General features: G+C 38.4%; 1 protein-coding gene across 1 annotated transcript in view; it reads right to left on the bottom strand.

Moving 5' to 3' along the window:
- Positions 1-6015: 6015 nt before the first annotated feature.
- Positions 6016-19418, bottom strand: part of LOC132769350 (doublecortin domain-containing protein 1-like) — a 165959-nt gene continuing 152556 nt past the window's right edge. Inside the window, exons 23-27 of the mRNA XM_060766246.2 lie at positions 18960-19139; positions 17287-17437; positions 13717-13826; positions 9303-9365; positions 6016-6967 (exon numbers count right to left, since the gene is read on the bottom strand). Coding sequence (XP_060622229.2) covers positions 9303-9365; positions 13717-13826; positions 17287-17437; positions 18960-19139 — 504 coding nt within the window. The 3' untranslated portion in view covers positions 6016-6967. The remainder of the gene's footprint in view (positions 6968-9302; positions 9366-13716; positions 13827-17286; positions 17438-18959; positions 19140-19418) is intronic.

Here is a 19418-nt window from a genome sequence, read left to right as displayed (position 1 = left end):
TGTTGGCTTCAGAAGATGTCTGCTTGACAGCTGTTAGTGTTGTTTAAAAAGCAAAATACACTGAAAATATGGTGTAGTGATCTGAGTGTTGGATCCACTCTCTTTTTATTATAGAGTGCTATTGGAGAACAGAGTTCCAATCCTGGTTTAGACATGGAAACCCAGCAAGAGGCATTGGGCAGGTCACATTCTCTCATTCTCAGAGCAGGGCAACATCAAAATTCCTTCTGAGCAAATCTTGTCAAGAAAACACCATGATGGGTTCACCTGAGATCTGAAATAAGTCAGAAAAGACTTGAAGGCACAGCAGTAAGAAACTGAAAACTTAGCGGACAAATTGATATTTGCTTTTCTGCCAAAAAGGTGGTAATAGTAACTAACAATCATAAAGTACAGATTCCAACAAAATCTTGATTTGTAAAAAATCTTAACAGTGAATGAATTGAAAACACAAAATTGTCACAGAAAACAGATAGCATTAAATACTCCTTTCTACAGCCAACCAGCTTACAACCCAATGGCATGCCTCAATGAAAGGTTCTCTGCTTGTAGGAGGACAATAGGGAGGGGGCAACTTATCCTCCCTCCACAAAGAATTACAATTTGGCATGGCTGCTGTGGAAAGCTATAGGTATGTCCTCCCAATCTCTTTTTATTATAGAGTGCTATTTCAGCGATATATCGATGTGCTATTGTACTATACTATTGAAAAGGGAGAGGCAGAGGAGAAGGTGGAGGAAAAGGGAAGGCGGCTTCTTTTTTAAAACATATATATGAAGTAGTGAAAAGTTTCTTTCTTTGCATGTTTATGTTTGTACTCTTGAAGCATATGTGTGTATATCCATCTTTTTTGGCCAAATTGAATAAACCTCTGTGGTTGTCTTCAGCCTGGTGAGTGTTTCTCTGTCCTGGTTCATTCGGTTTGGTATATGCGCACTGGACATGGATTCTTTTATCCATGGTCCTAGTTATCCACTTCAAAAGTAGTCACAATGTTTTTTGCCTTTAAAATAATAGGGCCCCAGATTTTAAAATTGCAATGCTTGCCACCACTCTACCCCCCACCATTTCCTCAGTCCATATGGGTTTACTAGAAAAGCAATGTTGTTTTCTTCCTGGAAATTGTAGAGCAAGCTTGCCTCTCTTCAATTCAACTAGATTCAAACTGTCAAAAGATTGTGGTTGAAAAAGGCCTCTCAGAATCCCAATCTATTGGATAATTACTGACCAATCTTTAATATATATATATTTGGAGGGGCAACTTAGAAGAGCATGTGGTGGTTCTCAATGTGAGGTTCCTGTATGAGATTAATGATATAGAACCACTCCAAGTTGACTAAGGCTATTTCTGTCTCTGTTATGAGACAGAAATAATTTTGGTCACCTTGGTGGATGACCTTCACTGACACTTCACTGAATGAGTGACCTTCACTGGGAAGAAGATAGGTCCTTCTCACCAGCTTTTGGCCATACAGTATTATTCTCGGATGCCTTCCTGGGATGTTACTTGGAAGCACTGCTTTACATAGACATGAAGCATCTAAAAACCAATTAGAATTTCCTGAGGGTCACAAAACCCCCAAGATAATATTCAGAGTATTTTTTTTCTAATTAAACAAATAACTTGCAATAACACAAGATTTAAAAGATATACTAATAGTCACTTTAAATATCCATTTCATATTTCTGATTGATTCAGAGTTTTAATTTGATATATGTTAGCTGAAAAATCTAAGAACACAATTTCAAATGCTTGTGCTTTTTTTTAGCATAACAGAATGCGCACTTTATTCCCGTGTGCATTCAGGGCTCCAGCACAGTAACTGATATATTGAGCAAAGGTCAGAAGACAGTAAATTCAGTAAAATATTGTTTGAGTGCATCCTACATCACTCAGAGTGGATGTACTGTTGAAATGACCATGCACATCTATTCAGCTTATACTATCAGTTAATTAAAACTGACAGATGAGTTTTCTTTTTTCTGGAAATATTCACTGAGAGCTAAAGAATTTCCTCCTTTCTGGGAAAAAGTGTGTTGGTCGGGGACCAGTAAATCCTTTGGTTAATTAAGGGGAAAAAAGACAAACACTAATTTGTCAGTACAGGTGCATTAAGTTTGATAATGTTTTAAAAATTTATAGAAGCAGTTACTTCAAGGTCCAATGTGAGTTATGAAGCCTAATTTTCGTTTCATAGCCATGTGATAAAATTTTATCCATGTTATAAAAATGGCCTTTGCTTAAAATGACCGGAAATCTGAACTACCTGGCCATGCAATAAAAAAACACATTCCACTGTAGCAAAGTGTCAGACAAGCCACGTTTGGCTGAAAATTGATCGATATGTCTTCCTTTTACACTTGAGTGCATTCACTTTTTTTTCATCGTGGGATAATAGTTTTTTTAATGGATTTTCCATTAATATTGGTCTTCACTGTTAGTAAGAAAAGGCAGATGTATAAAAAGGACAGGAACCACAAAGAAAAAGTTTAGCAATCTTTAATGATATGGTGGAACATACCAGGAAGTGTCATGTTGTTCTGTTAAAACAAAAACAAAAAGAGTGACAAGTTAAATATTGTGGATGCTCCAGCAGTTAAGTGCAAAAGGGATGTAAACACAATTGAAATGGACTGCTTGTGGGAGATTCTTCCTTTATTCTGGGGAAATTCATGGATGTAGCTGACTAACAGCAAATGAAAATGTAGCCGTGCTTTGTGGTGTTTCAACAGCCACATTTTTCAAAACATTTTGTTGGCTGGCAAACGGCTTAATTTGGGCAGTCTCCTGGCACTCACTGCCCATGTTTAATATTTCAGAGTTCTTCTTTTTGACATTGTCTCTAGCTACACAAAATAAAAATTTACAGAAGAATAAAAGCAGGAAGCTATTTTTACACGCTGACTGTAAAACCCGAGCGACACTTACTGTGTTCAGGTTATGTGCCAAATATATGGCCCGGAACAGCCTGCAAGCTGACTGACTTCCCCTCTCCCTGCCAACACTGAATGGTTATATTAGGTGCTTACAGGCCTTTTGAGGCTTTACTTTAAAAGCAGGAGTTAAGCTAAGACCTTGTGGACAAGGAAGTTATTGGCTTCATCACTTAATTAAGGAAGATACGACTGATTATTGAAAGCCCAGTGCACTCACAGACATACATAAAAATTGTGAGGCAGTTTGCTTTAATTTTCACTTGAGGAAATAAACAGAATTGCACTGTGAGTATTTTATTACTGTGTTACACTTTGGGGCATATCATCAAGGAACCCAATGCAAATAGCTTGAGTGCAGTGAGACTACTGGTAATTCTCTAGTTCATACAGAGTTGCTACTGACATCTGAATTAAACTGTTTTTTATCAGCATAGAAGTAGAAAATACCCTAAATACTCTAAAGGCACATGATCCTGTCTGATTGTAGGAACTAGGCAAGGTGAGCCCTACTTAGTACTTGGATGGGAAACCACCAGTGAAAAATAGCATTCCTGAGAAAACCCCTATTAAATTCTTGGCCACTGTCCTTGTCCTTTCACAGCTATTCTTGCTGTCATATTCACCTCCATTGGTGCAATTCCCAATTGAGTTTAGGCCCTGAGGTTAAGGCTATCAGGATGGGGCAGGACTTAATGACATCTGCTTCAGCTGCGACCCTCCTAAAGGCACCTGAAGAGACATTTAAGAGTAACAAAAGATGTTGTTTCCATCATAGAAGCTACATACCCACACAATTGTCCAAATTTGGCTAGTACAAATCTCCTTTCTTTTCACTTTTACTCAGCTTACTTCAATTGCTGCAAATTGATTTCAAGTGCAAGCGTAGTTTGTTCTCAGTTGACTCAATGGAGAGGGGAGAGTACACAAGGGGTAGAGTTGTGCCCTTTACAGAAGGTTCAGGCAAAAGCAAGCTATTGCAGTCTCTCCTCACCTGTCCGTCCTTCTTCATTAATCACCTTAGCCATTTTGTCACTGCTCTGATGTTCCATGTCCACAGGCTCCATTTTCATCTGAGAAATGCTGGAGGATAGGATACTGTGGTCTGATTGGTCATGCTGGATGCTCCAGGTAGCTGCCATTTCCATCATGAATTTGTGAGTACACAAGAGCATGAAGAACCTTTGTCCAGTGAATCTTGTACATTCCCTCCCTGGGATAATTCAAGAAGCTTGATAGGTAAATCCTATTCTAAACCATAACCACAGAAGGCATAGAAGCCATGGAACCTTGGTGTGTACCAACAGTGCTGTTAAGCTTCTGGTGGTAGAGTCTTTCTCTTGCTTTCAAATAGAGTTGAAGGCATCCTTTAATCCAGTGGTTCTCAGCCTGTGGGTCCCCAAGTGTTTTGGCCTACAACTCCCAGAAATCCAAGCCAGTTTACCAGCTGCTAGGATTTCTGGGAGTTGAAGGCCAAACGATCTGAGCACCCACAAGTTGAGAACCACTGCTTTAATCCTATTACTAAAAACTTAAATATTCTGAAAGGAATTATACAATGTTCTCTTGAAGGAGGTTTCATTTTGAAGGACTTACCCCAGCATTTTTGCATGGTCCAAGCAACTGATCCAAGCAACTCTTGCTGACTTTTAGTACCACCACTATGTGAATAACATGGGCAGGGTGTCTTTGTTGACCCAGGACTAACTCAAAGTGTCCTAAGTCAACAAGCTATAGGACTACATGAGTTATGAGCATCTCAGGAACACATCAAAAAACTGTGTTCTGGTGTGCCATTTCTGCTTCTCAAAAATCTTAGGACCTCAAGATTCCTCTCTGCATTAGTTTTTTTTTTTTGTATGGTTTGGAGTAATTCATATAACAGCATTACAATGATACACGTAAATTGTATCCTCACTATTATTCTCCATCCCACATGTTTTCTGTAATAAATCCAACCCATGCCTCTATGGTTTTCTAGAGACATATCTGATCATTCAGGTCGCTCCGGTGGCGCAGTGGGTTAAACCCCTGTGCCAGCAGGACTGAAGACCGACAGGTCACAGGTTCGAATCCAGGGAGAGGCGGATGAGCTCCCTCTATCAGCTCCAGCTCCTCATGCGGGGACACGAGAGAAGCCTCCCACAAGGATGATAAAAACATCAAATCATCCAAGGGTCCCCTGGGCAACGTCCTTGCAGACGGCCAATTCTCTCACACCAGGAATCACTCCTGACACGATTAAAAAAAAGTTCAGGTCGCTGTGGATCCCAATGCACATTTCGATGCATATTCTAGAGACATTTGTGATCAAAGTTATTCAAGGATACTGATTAGTCAGTTTCCATTTACATCTTATGCAACTCCCTCATCCTGGTTATGGTATGTCTTTGCATGTGAAAGAAATTTGCTTTATCTTCAAGTGGAATAAACAAGGCGCAGACCCAATGACCTGCTTCTTCTGAAAGCTGCATTGGTAATTTAGTCCCAAATTTCAGATAAGCCTAATTAGCAAATGGCTGATTTGATAATTTTATTTTAAAAGCAACTGAGTCTTTCTGAACTTTATAGAGGAGTTAAAGAGAGTTCTGAAATCTCAATAAATGTACAGGCCTGTTTTCTTGCTTATCTAAAATAATAAGAATAATAAAAACAAGAGGCAGTGACTCTACCTCTCATAAAATAATACCTTTCCTAACATGTACAGTTGTAACTCCAAATATATCAGTTTATCATAAGTTTTATCATGTTAGTTCAGAAATGCCAATCTCACGAGCCATATTAAGCTTTTTATGCAAAATGGGAAGAATGTGAATGTTCTAGCTCTACCCTCCCAACATCAGTTTCATTGGCCTTTTCACATGGAGAATAACAGTCTGAAGCAGACAGCCTCTGCTTTCTGTGTGAGCTGCAGCCCTAATTTTTTGGATTTCCAATTCATATGAGGATTTCATATTCAGATCTGCCATCACACATAGAGGATAAAGTGCAGGGCTATCAGACTTTTCTGTACTAACTATTGAGAAAACACATAGTTAACATAGTGAACACATGGAAAAACAAGGAGACCTTCATTTCAAATTTAATAGTCTCATGGATTCAGAAGAATGCTGGACAATGGTTTGGTGTTACAGAAATGAACAGGATACTCAAAACCACACTGTCTACACTCAGCAATTCCTCCATTCTATCCTAGTTTAAGGCAAAGTATGCTTTGCTCTTTCATATCCACTGGAAAATTATGGTTTGTGTTTTCCCTGCAAACTGAGATTTCAAAGCAAAATCATGGAAATAGTTTCATCTGAACCACCCAAATGTGCCAAATGAGTGAGGCAGACCAATAGAACAGTGTTGTTGTTGTTTTTGTGGCACAACGATATTCAGAAATGGCTGTCAAATGATAATTGTTTCAAGAAGATGGGCCCTTCCACCAACTCCTGAAAGTTCAAAAAGTTCTAATTTTGACAAAAAAAACCCCCACCATATTCATGATTTAAAATTGGAATAGCAAAATAGCAGCAGGGATAACAAAATTGTTGCTGAATTGCTGGAGAAAAGCATTCATTCAGGTTTCATGGAAAAACAAGGATTTAAAACAGGAAAGAGCAAATAGAGCTCTTTTCCATAGAGAAAAATATTCTTATCAGTATATGTGTTGCATATCCTTTCTCTCTTTCTCAGAGCTTTGTTTACTATTACTGAATCTAATGGGTATGCAGAACTTCTGAAGACAGTTTCATGAACTCAAGGCTAGCCAATTAGAACAAGGGGCTTAGCCATTTTAACACTCACTGGAAGTCTTGCTGTTATTTAACCTTAATACCAAAACCCTGCAATTTCCTGAAGAACCATATCTATTTTGTTTCAGCTGTGGAGAAAAACAATGCAGCATTTACACAAGGAGAATACACTTCTAGAGTGTTACATTATTAGCACTTTAAGACTCAAAGTGATCTGGAAACTGTGCAATTGTAGACATCCTCATTTCATTTCAGGTTTGTGAGATGAATCCAGGGACGTCTGTGGTAGAAAACTGAAAGGAAGAATATGAAAGTGAAATGTATTATCTACCATTTTTTCCTCAGGTTTCTTCTCTGCAAGCCTTGATGTTAAAAATGCTCCAAATATGTCAATATTTATTGCTTCTACACGAGTACTTCATACTAATATCTGAATTTGGTATCTGAAAGTTGGCATTGTGTTTAGCATATCAATCTTGCACAGATCCAAACATATATTAACTTAGCTACAATAGCAAATTGCCTAGTAGCATATTTGACTAATAAATTTTATTTGGCAGTCAGATGGCTACTGCACCTGATGTATGTCATGTTGTTTCATTTGGCAAACATTTATACACATGCCTGGTTAGGAAATAAAGGAGGGAATTAAAATGCTATAGGTGCAAACCTTGCTGTTTATCTCAATAACTATTTAATAAACAGGATTTTGAAAGTAACATGATATCTAAGTACAGATATCCAAGTTGCAAAAGACAAGCATTTAATCTATCACTATTAGGTATCTAGTTATAGTTATTCATCCATAATTAATGCATGGTCTCGTAATACAAGATGTGATGCTAGTCAGTGGCTCAAAAAAGGCAAACTATTAGAAAAGAGCTGTATCAGCAGTAATAAATGAAAGCCAGAAGCACGTAGCTGAGGTCTGTCTTGTTGCCTTCCAGAAACATCTGGATAGCTACTAATGGAAACAGAACTAGATGGATCTTTGCTTTGATCCAGAAAGGATTACATCTTCTTATTAAATGCAGTCTTTGAGAGTATTTGATAGACAACATGCAGCAGCAATTGGCATTTTATAGCTGGCATGCAGCCATATTTAGTATACAACAGTATTTGCTTTCTGGTATGCAGCTGTGATCACTATCTGACAGCCAAAATGTGGTAGACATCAGCATTTGACAGTATGTGACAGCTGTCATTCCATTTCTCTGATACCATTTGCAGCTGTTGCGCAAATAAAATACAATGGTATTATGTGTTGTTTTCCACATAGCAGCTTGGAAAGTTACTTTGTAAAAGAATGGATATAAGGACACACTGCAGTTGTCCTTAACTGAACCATGGTGTATCTCAGAGCATCTTTTCCAATCTGTGTGTGGAGTTGCCTGTCATATCCCAGGGAGAAGCGCTGATGGGATCAATACAGCTTATTTTAAATATGACAGGCTCCACATTGGACTATGAAATGTTGTGCCTTTCCCCCTCTCTCTGTGAAAAACACTTGTGTTTGGGGATCTCTAAAGGCAAACTCTTGGGGGGGAAACATAAGAAAGAGGACACACCACTTCCACTCATTCTGCTTGCTCAAAAAACTGGTTGACTGTTGAGATTGGAACATGCTATGTGGCCCCATTTTTTTTCCTGTGGTCCTCAAACATTTTCCAGTTTTCCTGGGTTATTCTTTTACATTCTCCCTAAGTGAGAAGCCTCAAGGAGCGGAAATCCACTTTTAAAATAGTTTTCAGCCCCTGATCATGAAAGAACACCAGTCTTCAGAAGTGAATTATTGACCACTTCCATTTGGTAACTTGGGCATTTTGGCAGTCTGTGACCACACTACCATATAAAATGCAGATTATTTGCTTTGAACTGGATTATATGGCAGTGTAGATCCAGCCTAAGATTTGTTGCTGCTCAAGAAATATATAAATTTGAACCTATAGGATAGAATAAGTGTGATAGAATAAATTTGATTAAGTTCTACAAGGGAAAAGACAATATATCTCAGAGTTCTAAGAAAACATATTGCTGATTTAGTGACATTAATTGAAAAAGAATATATATTTGGATATATATATATTCATAATATATATTCATAATTTAGTAACATTCACTGAAAAATAAGATCTCTGAATCTTAAGAAAATTCATTTGTTACTTAGTATCATTCATCAAAATGTCCTATCTCATTAGTTATGAATGACCCAGGAGATTATATCAGAGGCCAGAGGATGAAGCAGTGCTTCTTTTCCAGCCATGACTGAGATCTTAGTCCAAATATTAGTATTGTTGCTGAGATCTGAAATCTTTGCTCCAATAATAGCATTAGCAAAAAGAAGGCTTCTGGGAGCATGGGGAAGTGAGGAGGTATTGGATCCATTAGATCCAAACCACTTCCTTTATTTCAACATGCTCCAGGCATGTACAGAATATTTCAGTTCTGAAATGGGGATACAGTGAAGGTGAAATAACTTTAACACTTATGAAAAAAGGAAGGAAAGAAATCCCTGCTATCCTTTCCTGCTGGCAGAGTTTGTTTTCCTCCACTGGAATTCTCTTTTAGAGTTCCTAGGTCAAGACTCTTTAAATTAACTTGGTATTTTCTATTTCAGGAGTTACTTACTTAATCAGTGGCATCTGCATGACTTTTGCAGGTAAGAGCAAGAAGAGAGCTATTCATGCTGACCTATAAATTAAAAATGCGATTAGCAATATTGTTCCATTTAATACATTTTCATAGGAATCAAGAAGGTTTCAGTCAGTCAAACAGTTTTATTACACATTGTACAATAGATTTCCCTTTTAAAAGATTTTCTCCCAGACTTGAGTTTATATATTTAGCTTGACAGAGAAATACATTTTGCAGTGCACTCATATGATTCTGGGAATGATGTTTCAGGAGATAGATCAGGTCACGTCACCAAAAATAGAAAGAGCCCCCCTGTGCCCAGGTAGAGATGCCCACCTCCCAATCCCAACAAGAGCACCTGTCTCTCTTACATATGTAGTGTAGGGATTACAAAATAGGGGAGGGGGAGGTGTACTGAGGTGATAGTGCAACTGAGTCTTTAAATAAAGCCCATATGGATTATATCATGTAATTAGTGTCTCACACATTCAAGTAACCTAGTGCTATGTTCCCTGGAGGAAACTTCCTTTGGTTAATCTGTCCTCAGTCTGTGGTAGGAACAGCATTATGTTGATTGATGTTTCTAGTTCTTGCACAGAAAAATGACTGATAGGTATTTATATAGGTTTCTTACAGTTTGTGTTTCACTTACTTTTAACTCCTAGCAAAGATATATTTTGTAAGATAGATGCGACTCCTAAATTTGCCAGTATACTGAGTAAGTATAATGAGAAGACAGGAAAGCTTGGAGAAGACAATGATGCTGGGGAAAATGGAAGGCAAAAGAAAGAGCGGCTGACCAAGGGCAAGATGGATGGATGGTATCCTTGAAGTGATTGGCTTGACTTTGAAGGAGCTGGGGGGTGGCCATGGCCGACAGGGAGTTCTGGTGTGGGCTGGTCCATGAGGTGGTCATGAAGAGTTGGGAGTTACTGAACAAATAAACAACAGCAGCAGCAACACTCTATCTCGGATCATAGGGACTTTATGCTGTCAGTTTAAAACAGTAAACAAAGGAGGCCAGTAGATTCCCCTGTTCAAGTGGGTGTTGGGAATTCCTATTCCAATTCAGTCCATATGATCTTAGAATGGTGATGAGAAAATACAGGTCTTTGGAGCAGAATCACAGTGCTCAATTGCATATAAGGTATACGCCCACTGTCCTGTTTTATATGTTCCACTAATACGTGACTGTGAATTTAAAGTAACTTAGCGAAACACAAGTGAACATTTTCAGTTGGGATATTTAAATGGAACTAAATATGGTAGGAGAAAGTACAAATGCTTTTGTACAACCAATTTCTAGCAAAGAGACAGATCACGGCAAGATAGAGGAGGTGGAAGAACAGAACAAAGGAAATTATGTCACCAGGTGGGTGTTTTTCTTCTGCATAAATATAACTTGCAAAGAAATCTCTTCATTTTAATTATGGGTAGAAAAACTGTTTAAGGGAAAGCCCGCAATGAGATATACAGGCATGCAGAGTTCTCCTGGGGACATTATGTACATAGCATGGCCAGTGGTCTGCCACTGCTGATTTACATTTGCATCACCTTAATGTTTCCATAGCAGCAGGAATTACATTTCTCAGAGAAAGCTGTCAGGATCATAGATGTTTGGTGGTGCTTTAGCTTAATCATAAAAAATGGATTCCTGCTGATAGTAAAAAAAAAAAAAAAAAAGAGGAAAAAAATCAGATTTGTTTTCCCCATGAAGCTGAGTCAAATTGATAAAGGTACAATCACCGGAAATTACCAACTTTATTAAAAAAAAATTGGGAGGCTACAAGACATTGACATGATCAGGTATTTTAGACAACTGAATGGGATCAATTTTTTATCCTGCAATCCATAGATGTATTTTTAAAGTTTTTTTAAAAAAAAACTGGCTATTGGGAATAGCTTACACTGAATATATTTGATACACCTATTTAATGTTTACTTTATTTTTAAAGTCGCAGAACTGATTTCAGCTCTTGTCATTTTCATAAGTTTATCACTCGTGGCCGAGTATGATTGCCTTCCAAGTGTAGGGTCTTGCGGTAGGTCCACAGGTGACTGTGGAGATCTCTACAGGTCTTCAGCTCTTGTATGCATGGGGAAAATATATTGTGTGAACTGGCAAACACAACAGGCCAGCTCGCAACATCTTGAACTTAAAAGAAAATCACTGAATTGGATAGATACTATGGCAATACCCATAAAGCAATGGCATGACAAGAGCCCATGTTACCTGCCTAGATTCAATTCTTATTTTGAATATGGATTCACAGAGATAAGACTGTTAATGGGTTCTAACCACTTTAAGTGGGAGATAAATACTAATATGAATATTAATAAGTAAAACTTCAAGGAATCCAGAAGCACCTTTGGGGCGACATAGGAAGAACAAATTTCTATCATAAGCTTTCATGGAAGAGAACCATAACATTACTTTAATATTTTATTACATTTATTTTTACTCTTTTTATTGTTATTATTACATTTATTATCTTACTCTATTATTACTGTTATTACATTTCCATTATTTTATTCAATTCTTATTATTTTTGTTACATTTATTGTTTTACTTTCATTATTATTGGAAGGATACATAAGCAGATTTACATTGAAGAAGGTTAGAATAATGGTTTAATCAGAGTTGGACAGTCTTATCTTAAATTACAGTTTTTTTCTAAATATTCAAAAACATTTAACCTACTGATGCTTCAATTAATGTAATTTTATTGGTATCTATTTTTATTTTGAAATTTAACAGTAGCTCCTACATTTCCCACCTTTGGCTTATACTCGAGTCAATAAGTTTTTCCAGTTTTTGTGGTGAAATTAGGTGCTTCAGCTTATATGCGGGTTGGCTTATACTCGAGTACGTATGGTACATTACAGTGAACAGCACTTAATAGATTGGGCTGAAGTCCTTCTCAAGTTATTCCATTCTTGGTTATCCTTTTATATAATACACATGAGTTTAGCTATGAGAGAAGATTGCTTAAAAGTTAAAATATACTTTTCCAGATAAAATCTGTTAATATGTTTTTCAGTTACTATACTGTGGTTCTGTTGTGGTTGAATTCTGACTTTAGTACAGGTAATGGAGTGCAGTCATTCATGCCATGGAGACAGAAATACACCTAAAGAGAATCTATTTGTATAATCACTTCTCTAAAAAAATAACCTATCAATTTTTGAAGCCTCTCATGGCTTCAAGAATTCTGCAATAATTAAACGTTTTGGCCCCTTGGTTCCATTTCTTTGACTGGAGAAACAGCTTCTATCCAATTATTTAAAAATGTTTTAAAATGCTCTAGAAATGGAGTTCCGAGCTATGAATCACTCCCAATGAGATCTCCCTCCCAGTATAAATGGCATCAGGGAAATCTTTAATCGGGCTCAGTGCAGAACTCCCTGCAGTAAATGCTAACAGCTATGTCACATTTATGGCTTTCTATGACAAAATGTAAGTGGGAGAATTAATGCAATACTCAATGTAAATGGGCATTTCACCCCCTTCTGAATTTACTCACACATGGCTAGTGATTAAACTGAATCTTGGTTCAACAAAACAACTGCAGCACATGTTGAACACACTCCTGGGAAATGCATAGAGACATTCAGCATGCATAGTATTCACAGGAAATGGTGGAAAGGAAGCATATTTTATGGGCATGCCATGAGTTACAATCTCATACTGACTATTTAAAATCAAATAAGCTCAATGAGTACTGTCTTACTAAGAGCCCAGTAAATGGTGTCAATGGCTTTACATATATCGGATTAAGTTGTCCATCCCAATATAACTATGCAACATTGAACAAGCTTTACAAAATAGACTTATGTAACTGATTTTGTATTTTGAAGTCAGCTTCTTGATATAAAGAACTTGCAAAGGGGCCTGGGTAAAGAAAGGGCCTCACCTAGCTTACAAAACTTCCTGATGCCATTATTTCTACTACAACAGATGTACTGAAGACGTCACAAGAAACTTTAAAGAGCGTAGCTGATACCGAATGGCACTAGATGAGACTTTATTCTGAAGTGGCCATATTTTATCATGTCAGAAGTGACTTGAGAAACTGCAAGTCACTTCTCATGTGCAAGAATTGGTTGTCTGCAGGGGACACCCAGATGTGTTACCATCCTGTGGGAGGCTTCTCTCATGTCCCCGCATGGGAAGCTGGAGCTGACAGACAGCAGCTCACGTTCAGGTCAGCAGTTCAGCCAGCACAAGGGTTTAACCCATTGCACCACCACAGCTCCTTGAAGTAGCCATGGCAAAGGCTCACTTGCCCTAAACACTGTATGCAGAGTTTGGGTGGTAACAGACACTTCCTGGCCCATTTTACAAAAATAGCAATGCACAAACTGAAGCCAATAATACATTATGGAATAAAACATGTTAATATCCTACCTTCTCAGTAATCTTTTCTGATGGTGAGACAATAATGTTGGTAGATTCTGGACCTTGCTGCTTCCGAATTCTGGCATACAGTGCTCTAATTTCTACTTCATTCTTCATGGCTGAAATGACAGTTTAGACATTTTAGTAATGAAATTGATACGTACCCTTAACAATCTCTTGTTGTTGTTGTTCATTCGTTCAGTCGTCTCCGACTCTTCGTGACCTCATGGACCAGCCCACGCCAGAGCTCCCTGTCGGCCGTTACCACCCCCAGCTCCCTCAAGGTCAGTCCAGTCACTTCAAGGATGCCATCCATCCATCTTGCCCTTGGTCGGCCCCTCTTCCTTTTGCCTTCCACTTTCCCCAGCATAATTGTCTTCTCTAGGCTTTCCTGTCTCCTCGTGATGTGGCCAAAGTACTTCAACTTTGTCTCTAGTATCTTTCCCTCCAGTGAGCAGTCGGGCTTTATTTCCTGGAGGATGGACTGGTTGGATCTTCTCGCAGTCCAAGGCACTCTCAGCACTTTCCTCCAACACCACAGCTCAAAAGCATCGATCTTCCTTCGCTCAGCCTTCCCTAAGGTCCAGCTCTCACATCCGTAGGTTACTACAGGGAATTCCATGGCTTTGACTAGGCGGATCTTTGTTGCCAGTCTGATGTCTCTACTCTTCACTATTTTATCGAGACTGGACATTGCTCTCCTCCCAAGAAGTAAGCGTCTTCTGATTTCCTGGCCACAGTCTGCATCTGCAGTAATCTTTGCACCTAGAAATACAAAGTCTGTCACAGCCTCCACGGTTTCTCCCTCTATTTTCCAGTTGTCAATCATTCTCTTACAAAACACCAAAAAAAGAACTGGTGGCTGGAGCACATCATGGGCCCACTGTGTCCATAAGTCTGTCCACAAAATATGCCAAACTAATGTCTATGGCAGTCACAAAGACGGCAAGGGTTCAATATCTTTTCTCCCTGTCATGCTCCCCAGCACCTGGTATAGATATATTCTTGGTATAGTCAATGACAGTCTTCTATTCCATATCTCTTGTCTATTTCACCTTTAAAAGTATCCACTGTAGTGTCCATCATGGTATCTTGTGCTAGTGAGTTCCACTGTTCACGTATGCCATTCTGTGAAGAAGCACTCTTTAAAATCTGCCCTGAATCTCCTGACATTGATCTTTAGGTGACTGATCTGGGTTCTAGTATTAATTCTACCGATCCAGTTTTCCCCCAGCAGTTACAATATTATATGCCTCTATTGTAGATTTTAGGCCCTCCTGGTGGTGCAGCAGATTAAACCACTGAGCTGCTAAACTTGCTAACTGAAAGGTCAGCGGTTCGAATCTGGGGAGCGGGATGAGCTCCCGCTGTTAGCCCCAGCTTCTGCCAACCTAGCAGTTTGAAAACATACAAATGTGAGTAGATCAATAGGTACCGCTTCTGCAGGAAGGTAACAGCGCTCCATGCAGTCATGCTGGCCACATGACCTAGGAGGTGTCTATGGACAATGCCAGCTCTTCGGCTTAGAAATAGGAGTGGATCGACAACAAATCGGATAGGATAGGATTAGATCTCATCACATTGGGTCGGGTGGGGGGGGGGGGGGAATGCTACACATAAACAAACAACCAAACCTCCTGGTTACATTTTTCTTTTAACCTACAAATCATATTGTAATTATTTGTTCCAGGGCATTGATCATTTTGGTTGCCCTTTTTTGCACTTTCTTGTAGATAATTCAAGATGCTTAATATGGCAAGTCGCAACTCTTACTTGCTTTATAGATCTTAAACATGGACAATTGATATGTGCCTGTTAATGTTTATTAATGCACAAGTCTTGCCCTATGCCTATTGAGACCACCATGACCCCACAGAGCAGGAAAGCCATTTCCATCCTCTTCAGAGTAGCATTAATGTGCTATGCCTGATCCAACATTTGTTACATTGATGCAGGTTTATGATGGTTTAGCAAACTGCTACCTACTGATATATAGATACAATATTGCTCATTTTATTGCATTTTTTTTGGATTCTGTAGCAAATGCAAAGAATGCATCATATATACTGTCCAATTTGTATTGATTATACAATAACAGCCTGTTCATATTATACAATAAAATGGAAGGTATTGGTGAAGGGGCAAGAAATCAAACGATCTTCAGAAAATTTCTTGCTGCAAATTGACTTCAAAGTGCAAACGTAGTTTTCACACAATTAATGGATTAGTGGAAAGAAGCAATTAATGCAAAAAAGAGGATAGGCAGAATTTTATCTTTGCCAGTAGACCTAGGCAAAGGCAAACTGCTACAGCATCTCCTAGCTTATGTGTTAATCCTCATCAAGAACGTTTACCATTTTGGACAAACTGATGTTGTTTGGCTGCATGTGTCTTGCTTTTCATCTTTGAACCAACTTGGATTCCTATATGAAGCCAAACAGTCACAAGTGTGGATCACTTTGGAGCACCACCCTTCTTATTCCCAAGATCCTACATACAATTTAAGTTTTTTGGTATATTTATTAGGTTTGTGCAAAATAGTTGTTTCTGCCTCATAGGTCATATAATTTCATAAGATTTTTACATACGAGGTGATATTAGGAAACATGAGGGGTGCTGCCGCAAAAAACAAAGAATCACCTATGACTTTTCATTGCAGTTCAATAAACTTCATAAGTTTCCCAAAGTCAGTTGGTGTGAAGCCAAAGAGGCTATTCCTCTTTAAATTAAGGAGAGTGAGATTGCCTGTCGCCATTGGAAGGCCAAGCTGGGAGAGATACTGAGAATTCTGAAAAATGTAGTTTGGGAAGGTGAGAACCCCTGTGGCAGAGAGTTCAAAAGACTCTGTTCTAAACTACATTTCCCAGAATTCTGCTCACATCCCCAATGTCCTTCTGTAGGAGCAGCAGACTTCCAATAAATTATTGAATCTGCAAAAATGACTGAGTAAGTAAATTTGTGCTGGATTGGGAGGAAAATCCCTAAATTGAAGTTATATGGTATATGCTGTGTGTCATAGAGAGAGAGAGAGATTCAAGGGGATAGCTGTTGTGGCTTTTAAAAAAAGTTTTTGTCAAAACTTTAGAAATTTCCCAAAAATGAGCAGATGTGAGAATGTTTCTGAAACTTGGGGAGAAAGATGCCTGGGTTAGCTTGTGCCATTGTATACAAAATCAGACAGATAGCTCTTGATGTTTTTAGAAAAAAATGTTGTTTTTAAAAACTTTTAAAAAATGCCCCCAAATCAGTGAATGAGCAAAACATTCTGAAACCTGGGGGGGGGGGGGGGTTACAGTGGTAAATGTATACTACAGTTGTAGCAAGTTTCATGCTGATAGCTCTAACAATGAAGAAGAAAGCAGACCCTAAGGTTTCCCCATCAGCACAATTACTTAACAAAAAAAGTAACGAAAAATTGTTATGTCATTAAGTTACAGTTATAGTTATTTTAGAAACACTTTAGAAACTATTCAATGCGGCCCCTAATGTAGTACTGAGTATTGAAACATTTTTTTCATTGATTACTCAGGCCTATAACTAATTACAACAAGATCTTTTAGTATATGGGATATAAAGTACCTTTTCTGCTCATGAAGGGTTGTCCAGCAGAAACACAAACAATCATGTCTCTTTCTATTTCATCCCATGTTTGCAATCTCTCACCAACAGGTGTATAGAGTATATTTGCAGGCTGTGGCATTTTTAGCTGCACTGTACAGCTGTCAAGTAACTGAAAATTTAAAAAAAATCATTAGTTTATGAGTATAAGTATCATCAGAAATAACTGATTCTAAGGAAAACATGTTAACCACAGATAACTGAAAACAACTATGTCCACAGATCATACACAGTTTTGAGTGCACATGAACTTACACACAATGCATTTTACTTGAAGACATATTTTGCTTGAGAGCAAAATACTGGGTTGAAACATTTCAATTTAGATCTGGTAAAATGAAGCAAAATTAAATAAAAATTACAGTGATATCGCAAAAATCACGGAATATCACAAATCTATTGCTGTTGATTGAAGTCAGCATTCTTATGGAAATATGATCACATATATGCTAGAACTTTAGCCAAATATTTATTTATTTAGTCAATTTATATGTCACTTTTTGTTTATGACGGAACTCAAAGCGGAATACTTAGAATTCTTGGTTTGTACTAACCAGACCTATCTAATTTCAAGAAGAAGGCTTTAGCATTTTAGCTCAGTGGAAGACAATTCTTTGTTTAGGCTCCAGATTGAAACTTTGAGACCTTGAAAAGTTATAGTCATATTAGATATTATCCTCAGTATTAGACTAAACAGACATTTAGCAACACATGGTAGCTTTTTATGGAGCTATAATAGCACAGAAGTACATGCTACTACATGTATTCAGTGGCACTTATTCCCAGATAAGTTAAGAATGGTAGTACCAGAAGCAACATAGAAGAGATAAGGTAAGGCTGCAGGAGCAGAGTAAATGCACTCCTGGGCCACCTAGACCAGTGGTTCTCAATCTGTGGGTCCCCAGGTGTTTTGGCCTACAACTCCCAGAAATCCCAGCCAGTTAACCAGCTGTTAGGATTTCTGGGAGTTGAAGGCCAAAACATCTGGGGACCAACAGGTTGAAAACCACTGATCTAGACAATGGCCCTGGATTTGGTTACTCCAGGGCAAGTCTCTGACAGGCTAAATTGTCTGATGTAGATGAAGCATAGAAACAACCAGTAAGCTTAAAAAACCAGGCCTCCTTAGTACAAGTGTGCGTGTTCTTGTGTGGGTGGGTGGTAGCATTGGTTTGACTTCTCTCTTCTTGATCTTCTTGGAGTAATGGCAGCACAGGAACAAACAGAGGAGGCCTCTTGGCCACAGGTACTTTACTTGAACTCCAGGTGGACGTACTTGTGATCAATGATTATGTCAGTAAGTTGGATAGTATTTGTGATTAATTTGCCAGACCAAGAAACTTAGACTGAGTGTGCAGAGTAATGAACTGTAATCCATTAACAGAAGCTTGAATTACAAGAGACTTCACATATAGAAATATACTTGTATTATATTGATAATTGACCTTGAAGGAGCTGGGGTGACGGCCGACAGGGAGCTCTGGCGTGGGCTGGTCCATGAGGTCACGAAGAGTCGGAGACGACTGAACGAATGAACAACAAATATTGATAATATATTGATAAGTAATTCCAAACAATGGTGAACTACAATATATTAGAAAATTATTTTGAAAAAAAATATTTTTCTGTTTTACCTCTGAAATTGTTTTCCCCCAGGCATGAGCTCCCTGTTCAGCTGCACTTCCATTTGCATAAGCCCACACTCTTTTGGCTGCAGGCTGTTTGTAGAGACTTCGTTGACCTTTTATAAGCCTTTTTGAAGAAACCGGGGAACTTCTTTTGACCTGCAATGCTTGAAGCTCTGAAAGATGCATCTAATTGTGAAAAACAGTCATTTCAAAATGTAGAATGTGTGAGAACAGTCTTGTATGCAACAAAACAAATGGCAACAGCTGAGTAACTGAACCATCCTTGTACCATGCTAGAGTTATACACAGCTCTATTTGATCGTATCAACAAGGACGAATAATTTAAAACACTGTCTTTACAAGTTTATTTTTGAGGTTCCAGAAGATTTCTTTTCTAAAAAATCTGGATAGCTCAGAGGGTACAGAAACTTGGGAGGCAAGCATTGCAGGATATGAGGGCTGCAT

This window comes from Anolis sagrei, chromosome 1, assembly GCF_037176765.1.
Source record: "Anolis sagrei isolate rAnoSag1 chromosome 1, rAnoSag1.mat, whole genome shotgun sequence".
Taxonomy (NCBI): Eukaryota; Metazoa; Chordata; class Lepidosauria; order Squamata; family Dactyloidae; genus Anolis; species Anolis sagrei.
Note: the sequence above shows the minus strand (reverse complement) of the source record. Positions and strands in the feature narration are given on the sequence as shown.